Source organism: Protobothrops mucrosquamatus, unplaced genomic scaffold (assembly GCF_001527695.2).
Source record: "Protobothrops mucrosquamatus isolate PMUCROS unplaced genomic scaffold, P.Mucros_1.0 scaffold1, whole genome shotgun sequence".
Taxonomy (NCBI): domain Eukaryota; kingdom Metazoa; phylum Chordata; class Lepidosauria; order Squamata; family Viperidae; genus Protobothrops; species Protobothrops mucrosquamatus.
The window spans coordinates 2,833,544-2,842,440 of record NW_015386388.1 but is presented as its reverse complement, the minus strand read 5'-3'; the positions used below and the strand labels follow the sequence as shown (position 1 = coordinate 2,842,440).

At 40.0% G+C, this 8,897-nt stretch overlaps 1 protein-coding gene across 1 annotated transcript; it reads right to left on the bottom strand.

Annotated features, from left to right (window-relative positions):
- Positions 1–432: 432 nt before the first annotated feature.
- Positions 433–6,856, bottom strand: PNMT (phenylethanolamine N-methyltransferase). The gene is made up of 4 exons (XM_015832195.1): positions 6,837–6,856; positions 4,254–4,482; positions 1,168–1,378; positions 433–862 (listed from the first exon to the last, which is right to left on the bottom strand). The coding sequence occupies exons 2-4, from the start codon at positions 4,435–4,437 to the stop codon at positions 433–435; spliced, it is 825 nt and encodes a 274-aa protein (XP_015687681.1). The 5' UTR covers positions 4,438–4,482; positions 6,837–6,856.
- Between the last annotated feature and the right edge of the window lie 2,041 nt (positions 6,857–8,897).

Genomic DNA, 8,897 nt, shown 5'->3' with positions numbered 1-8,897 from the left:
AGCTTGGTGCTCCTCCAATATATTGGGTTCCAAATGTTATATTTGCCAACCACCACGGTCTTGGAAGTCCTACACATCTGGAGAATTCCAAACTGGGGATACTTGCCCCCCCCTTTACTGCAGTTGTACTCTTGCTGTTTTAAATGAAAAATATGTACTCTGTCCCTGATCTGTACTTTGGTGGGGTATATGCATTATTTCATTCTATGGACAGTAAAACTGAATAAAATCTGCAAAGGAATTTGGTTCAGATTACTGAAACTATCCTCTTTCGACAACAGATGTGAATTCAGATAAGATCAAAACAGAGACAATAAGATCTAAGCACAGAGACACCAACGGAAAAAATAATGGGAAGAATGAGCAAGCGGAGTTTTTATGCAATCTCATGTTTCTTTGACAAGAGAAAAACAACTTCTAGACAAAATGGAATCAAGCAAACTTTTGTGCATTGATGAAAAAGATCCCTTGTACGTCGTCAACTCCAACCATCAGGGTTGGAGGCATGTTGTAGGAACGGAAGTCATGAATATGATAGCCATTTTTTGCAAATGATTCCTTGATGTCTGCTTCACTCAGGGGCACCACTGTCAGCTTTACTTCTCCAGCTAAGTAGAAAGACTCTTCCATAGCTCCAATCATGAGAAAATGGCCACCAGGTTTAAGGAGTCTGGTGATATTTTGAAAAGCTTTATCAAAGCTTGGGCGGTCAGGGCTCGCCGCCTCTAGGCAAAAAGTAGAAACCAAAGCATCAGCTGGCTGGCTGAGCAAAAAACCCAGTGGATTCGGCTGGTGGATGTCAATGGGAAGGATCTTTTTCAGCTTCCTTTTCAGCTTTTGCTCTTTCTCCTTCCACAGCTCCCTATAATTATCAGGGGGGGGAAAAGGGGGAAGGGGAGCAGATTTATGGCTGGTATGAAACATGGAAAATTTAATTCTAATATAGAAATGGAGTAATGTGTCAAATCACTACTACACAAGATGACACAAAGATCAGCCTGGCTCCTGGCTCAGGCAGCATAATTCCAGGTGCAATATAATCTTCCCTTTCTTTTCCCACCAATCACGTTGGGGCCCTTCTAACCATTTTTCAAGTGGATATAAATTCCAACAATATATATGGCTTTTCCCTAAATCCAAAAGCAAAGTCCCTTCTCAGCTACTTACCCTTTGCCCTCAATTTTACAAACATGCTGGATATAAGGGGACCAGTCAAAGCCATCTTTGTCTTCATTGTGCACCCAGTTGTGAATCAAAGCCCGGTTCACTTCCAGGAAGTCAGTGGCTACAATCTCCTCAAAGTAGTCACAGGCACTGAGGAGTTGGTAGATGGTGGGGCCTGTGCCAATATCAATCAGTGTGTGGCCGGTGATCTTTCCTGCAAGGGATTTAAAAAAAAAGGGGGGGGGAACCAAGATATGATTCATTTTAAACAGTTTTGCAAAACCCGGAAATGTTTATTTAAATATCAAATCTTAGGCTAGCTAGTGAGAGTAAAGTGGACCTGGAGGAAGAGGAAGAGGAAGAGAAGCCATTGGAATGTGGAGCTTGGATATGCACTGAGAGTCCTCTGTCATACTTAGTCCCATTGATCCCAAAGGGTCATCCAAAAAATGATTTTTGTTTTTCATCACAGCACTATAGAATCCTAAGTGTGCGTGTGGAAGGAAAGCAGGGAATTGGCTCTCTAGTCTAGGGAATAATATATAATAGTAAAAAGTAGCTGCTATTCCATTTCACTTTGAGTTTCCTCTTTAGCTTTGTGCCTTGCTCAGATGCTGTAATTGTAAGAAATTAAGCAGAAATAGAGCACTAGCCCATTTGACATTCCAGGAGGCAGGCAAACTTTCCTGAAAATTTTTGTAGGCAAAGAATTATTCTTGATTGTCAACCTACCAAGTTTAAGCATTATTAAAACAATATAACAGGAATAGGGGTTAGTATAAGACTTATTATCTGTGCTGTTCCACAGCATTCATTTAACAGCAACTTGTCTATTATCTTTCCTCTATCAAAGAAGTCAATAATTCATCAAAGACAGTGGGCAAGACTGCTTCATATCTGCATTTTTTTATTTATAAACATACATGAACATTTAGAAATCTTTACTAGATTTGAATAGAAACACAACATATTTGCAGAAAGACCAGGCACGGTCCACTATACAAATATTGAGGGGTCACTTTGGGACCCCTGTTCTCCTTTCATATCATTCTTAATTCTTACATTAGATGCAGATTTCTTAACCTTCAGGTGCAGGGTGTCTGGACATTTGCATTTTTCTTTGATAGCCCTTCAGTTAGTTAACAACATTTTGTCAAGAAGAAAGTATATGGTCACAACAGGTATTCCAGTTGAACTAAGTGTTAATGTGAAAATAAGATAATTTGTCTTGTGAAACTGACTCCCATAGTAAATGACTGCTAGATAAATGCTTTGTTTCAACCTGGTTGATTCCTGCCCCAAGTTTCAAAAAATTAAAATCTCACACATTTAGCAAATAAGCATTTAAATAAAAAAGATTGCCACCAAATCTGATGGGAATAAGTTTTGGGGTTTCACTTTCTGCAGATTCTTAAATGGGATGAATGCTAGTTGAAACCAAAACCCTGGTATTTGCTCTTCCATGGGGAATATCCAAGATAGGATGGACAATGATTGTTAGCTGAGATGGCCATTTTAGACATTGCTGGGGAAAAGCCTCTACTCTTCAAATACACTAAACCAGGCAGATGGAGATGGAGATGATGATGGAGATGATGATAAATTAAAAGATGCCTTGATCAGTTTTACCATGAGTTTATTCTGGCTATTTTTTCCAGTTATTTCAAAACTCAGAATCAGGTATTTTCAAACCCTCTCCTTTCCCCTAACTTCATAATAACATTATAACAACTTTGCAAGAGAAAGACAGTTCTTGAAAGCTGGTCTTTTGGCTCAGAGTTTTGAGATTTAAAAGCCTTAATTTTGAAAGAGCTAAATTGTTTTGCTATTATGAAAACCTCTGATGAGTCTGCATATAGAGAAGTAGTAGATCAGCTGGCCCTGTGGTGCAGCCCGAACTGAACTGGAGCTGAACACTCTTAAAACTATAGAGATGATAGTAGATTTTAGAAGAAACTCTCCTATTCTACTACCTCTTACACTATTAGATAACACAGTATCAGCAATAGAGACCTTCACATTTCTGGGTTCTATTATCTCCCAGATTTGAAATGGACACCTAACGTTAGAACCATCATTAAAAAGGTACAAAAAAAGTTCTTCCTGCATCAACTCAGAAAGCCCAGATTGCCCAAGGATCTGCTGATACAGTTCTATAGAGGAATGATTGAGTCTGACATTTGTACCTCAATAACCATCTGGTTTGGTACAGCAACCAAACAGGATAGGTACAAACTTTAATGGATAGTTAGGACTGCAGGAAAATAATTGCAGCCATCCTGTCTTCCATTGAGGTCTGTTTCAACTTCTCCCCTCAGGACACTGCTACAGAGCAGGGGTCCCCAACCCCCGATCTGTGGACTGATACTGGGCTGTGGCATGCCAGCAACTGGTCCGCACAAACAAGCAAAGCCCCATCATTGGGATGCAAACAGCACACAGATCCCCCCCCTCTAGTCTGTGGAAAAACTTCTGTCCACAGAACCAATCCCTGGTGCCTAAAAGGTTAGGGGCCTCTGCTATAGACCATTGCATGCCAAAACAACTAGATTCAAAGATAGTTCCTTCCCCTGTGCCATAACTGCTGAATACTTACTTCCCAAAGCACTGTCTTAGGCCTAAGATATTTATCCATGTAGTAAGTAGACTGTGTTGCTATTGTCATCTTTCTCATCGTCCCATTTCTCATCTTTTCTCATCTTCTCACCCTTTCTACTATCTTTTCCTATTGTTATCTTATGAATTTATCATTTATTGTTTGTATCATCTATGACCTATAAATCTATTGTTGTATGTATGTACCCTGAGAGCTTATGCACCGGAGACAAATTCCTTGTGTGTCCCATCACACTTGGCAATAAAGAATTATATTCTATTATATTCTGTTCTGTTCTGTTCTCATTCTGTTCTTTGTTTTGTATCTAGATTACCAAGGTTAGCATTTTGAAAAATTATTAACAATTACTCTATTAACATGAGGGGAAATAATCTGGGAGGGAAGATCACAGAGTGTTCCAGCCAGAGAAAGAAAAATAATGTTAAATATCAGGAACCCCTTCCAACCAGTGCAAACCTTAGTAATACCTTACCTGTGGCAAAGGCATCTGCCAGGCATCGGAGCTTCCAGGGCACCACAAAATCCTCACTAGTGAAATTGGCACGTGGTGGCCTATAGTTGTTCTGTAAATAAGCCATGGGGTTGAATTTCTGGTAATTTTCAGCCATAGCTGCAACACCAATGGCATTCATGGCTTTGGAAATACTTAGCTGCATTCAGCTCACCTACTGTTTTGGAGTTGACATGGTGGTTTTATAACCCTGTGTGTCCAAGATAATACAACAAGTTAATGGATGCAATGCAATTAGTGCCAAGTACTTTGAGCTGATACCATCAGAGATTCCCTGTAGGGTATCTATAAATTGGAGTCATTTGTCCAATACATGTCCATGCCCTTCCATAGAGTAATTGAGAAGACCTTTCAAAGAGCTTGATGAAGGCTCTGGCAAAGCTGTTGGGGGAAGGCAAGGGAATGGAGTGTGTATCTTGTACTGGACAGTCATTTAATAACTGTATTGAAAGGACACTTTATTGAGGTTGTATATTCAGTATAACAAAATTAGTGTCAAGAACCAGGGACGGCAATATGGTGTGACAGATACCACTGTCCTTCAGGGAAGGATCTTGTTCACAAATAATGCATAGCTCTTGAATTTAATATATGTCTCCACCCTCCCACTTTTGAGAGGCAGGAAACAGCAGTTGTAAATCAAGCTCCTTCTATATTTTCAAATAATCTTAGACACAATCCAGATGAGGCAATGACTCTCCTCCAACCCCCACCAAGAGATGCCAGTCTTTCATTACTTAGGGCCAGAATACACATTACATAGGGGATTTGCAATCAGAACCCCAAACATTTAAAAATAAAGCACAATGAAACAAAAATGAGTATCTTCACTCTCAATTGTTTTTCTTGGATAATAGAACTGGAACACAATAAAACAGAACAGAGTAACAGAGTTGGAAGGAACCTTGGAGGTCTTATGTATTCCAACCCCCTGGTCAAGCAGGAGATCCTATACCATTTCAGACAAATCACTGCCCAGTATCTTTTTAAAAGTCTCTGGTGATGGGATCACCAACAACCTCTGAAGGCAAGCCATTCCACTAGTTTACTCTTCTCACTATCAGGAAATTTCCCCTTAGTTCTAGGTTGCTTCTCCCCTTGGTTAGTTTCCATCCATTGCTTCTTGTCTTTTCTTCTGGTGCTTTGGAAAATAGGTTGATCCCTCTTCTTTGTGGAAGCCCAACAAATATTGGAACACTGCTATCATATGGCCCTTAGTCCTATAGTGCTAGACTAGAGATACCCAATTCCTGCAACCATTCTTCATGTTTTAGCCTTCAACCCTCTAATCATCTTTGTTGCTATTCTCTGCACTCTTTCCAGGGTCTCATCATCTTTTTTATACTGTGGCAATCGAAACTGGATGCAGTACTCCAAGTGTGGTCTTATAAACTGCCTATAAAGCAGTAGTAATACTTCAAGTGATCTTGATTCTAGCCCTCTGTTAATGCAGCCTACAATGGCATTGGCTTTTTTGGTGGCTGCAGCACACGGCTGGCTCATATTTAAGTGATTGCCCATTAGGACTCCAAGATCCCTTTTATAATTACTTACACTGAGCCAAGTTTCACTTAATTTATACCTGTACATTTGGTTTTTCTTGCCTAAGCATAGAACCTTACTTTTCTCTACATCAAATTTCATTTTGTTAGATGGGGCCAGTGTTCAAATCTGTCAAGATCCATCTGGATCGTGAGCCTATCTTTTGGGGTATTGGTTATTCCTGCCAACTTGGTGTTTGAAAATTTGATGCGTTCCCCTTCTATTCCCTCATTTAAATTGTTCATTAAGATATTAAAAAGTAGTGGGCCTGTAAGGTCATTTTTAAGAAACACATCAATTTGGGGTTTGAGGCCAAAGCAGGCCTCCCTTTTTAATTTAGCAAATTCAAAGGATACTGTAGAAGGACCCCAAAAAAGGAATGTTGAATTTGGGGCCCTTTGCCAGCCTGAACGGAGAGGGGAAAACGGCAGAGAGCAGCCTCCTCTCTTCCTGTCCAACAATAGGGATGGTTTCCGAGAACAGTAGATGGCACCATTGTCTAACAGAAAAAAAATGTCTGTCCAAAGTGCCAGATTAGAGGGGGAAAAACTTTACAAACAGTTCTTTGATTTTTCATTTTTTTTCTTCCATGGATGAAGTTGTTAAAAAGATAAGCTGGCCAAACAGAGATGCACAAAGCTTTTCTGTGCTTCCTTGAAGATTATTTTTACTGCCACAATTTCAGTGCTTTCAGTGTTTTCCAATGGGCTAACATGCAGCCTAATGAAAACATGGTTCCTCCTCTTCCCTAAACACTAGTTCATTTGCTCAGTGAAAATGAATGATTCCCAAGAGATTTTTTCAGACCTTTCCTTCAGTTCAGGGGCCAGTCACACCCTCTCTTATGTGGGAATCCCTACAGGGGGTTTCCTTAACAGTTACCCATTTCTATCACATTGCAGGCAACTAAATCCCTGCATTCCAGGCATTTCACACACACGCACACACACTCCCTCCCTCCCTCAACCTCCTCCTCATTCCGGAATGTTTGTTTCTACTTACCAAATTCCTCCTGTATTCTTGTTTCCTCCTATCCTCACTGAGATGAGATGGAAGCCTCTTTCAACATTTGGATCTAGACCAGGGGTAGGTAACATTGGCTCTTTTATGACTCATGGATTTCAACGAGTCATAAAGGTTGCCTACCCCTGAACTAGACAATGTCAGGTCTGCTGGCAGCTAGCCAGTTCAAAAGTCACCAGATACAAAGGATCTGAGAGTGCTCTTGATTTTATAGCTGACCTGCACCAGTTTTCCTGGATGTCATAGCTGAAGATTGTGAGGGGATCATTCACAGGGAGTCCTAATGGAGGAACCACTTGAAGAAAAAATCTTCAAGTCCCTGTTCGGGCGCCAAATATGTAAGGTCACTGGCCCTTGGCAAAACTTGAGAAATCATAAAAAAAATCCAATCATAAAAACCCAAGCAGAGGCTTCTTAAAAGATACAGCACTTTATTTTCAATCAAAATAAGTCCTGGGTGGGAACACAATCTGAACACTGGCAGTGTTGTGTTCAGAAGTCTCACACCTTAGAAAGTTAGTAGCATTGCTTTATAAACTTTGTTAACCAATAAAAATCAGACAACAGAGCCATTACATTACATCAATCATTCCTGTACACTCCCTTATTTCCTCCTTCAGTACATCCCATCCATCTACATGTTTCCCACGCTTGCATGAAATTTGTCCCTGACACAAACCCTGATTACAGAAGCAAGATAGCAATAGTTAGGTTAAACAATTTCTTTTTGTTCCAGTTACAGGACCCTTGAGGCCTAAGACAGAACCTTGTGGTAACCCACTGTTTACTTCCCTCCATGTAGATGTAGTTTCATTGACTACTTGTTGAGTGTGGCTTGTCAGCCAGTTACAACTCCATTTGGTGGTAATGCTGTCACATTTTTCTAGCTTATTAAGAAAGAGCTTGTGGTCTACATTGTCAAATGCCTTACTGAAATGCAAGTATACTATGTCCACAGCATTTTGTTAATCCACTAATTTAGTCACTTTGTCAAAGAATGAGATAAGATTTGTTTGGCTTGAACTGTTTTTGAGAAACCTATGTTGGCTTCTGGTTGTAACTTTGCTTGTTTCTAGGTGTTCACAGATCTGTTTTATTATTTTTTCCAGGATTTTCCCAGGTATTGATGTCAGGCTGATTGATATGTAGTTTCCCCGATCTGTTTTTTCCCTTTTTTGAAGATGGTAACCACATCAGCTCTTTTCCAGTCCAGTCTGATAGTTCCTCCAGGATCTTTGAAAGATATGGTTGAATGGTTCTGAGATCACATTGCCAGCTCCTTCTGAACTCTGGGATGTAATTCTGATAGTCCTGGTGATCGGAATTCATCTAGAATGGACAGGTGTTCTCCAACTCATATAGAGTGGACAGGTGTTTTCTTGCCTATTTTAATTTGAATTCCTAGTTATCTTTTATAGTTTTTTTTGCGTAGGATGCGCGATTTTTTTTTGTGTGTGTGAAGACAGATGCAAAGAAAGAATTTAGTAACTCTGCTTTCTCCCTGCTGCCCATTACTTCCTTGTCATCTTCTCCTGTTAGTGGACCGATTGTTGCTTTGACTTTTCCCTTGTTTTTTATATTTTGAAAGAATTTTATTATTATTATTATTGACGTTTGTTACAAGTTTACTTCATTCTGAGGCTTAGCTTCATCTTTTGCAGGTTGGTCTATTTGATCCAGGGTTGTTTAAGTCACTTCTACTGAAGGCAACTACCTCGGCCAAGCTTTGCCCTGATCAGGAGCCTCAACCGGTTCCTTCCACCAGCCAGGACTCAAAGCCGCTTTTCTCCGAACCTAAGATTACGGAAAGGCATATCCCTTGTCCCCCCTTCTTTCTGGACACCATTCAAAAGCAATGGGGGACTCCTGGCACCCTCCCCTCACTGCATGAGTTATATATTCATCTTTCCATTTTTTATACTTATCCTTTTTGTCTATCAGTGTATCAGAGATTTCTTTGTGCAGTCATGCTTGTTTCTTCTTGGATTTCTTATTTTTCTTTTGCAGAAGTATTATGCTGGATTGATCTTTTAAAATTAT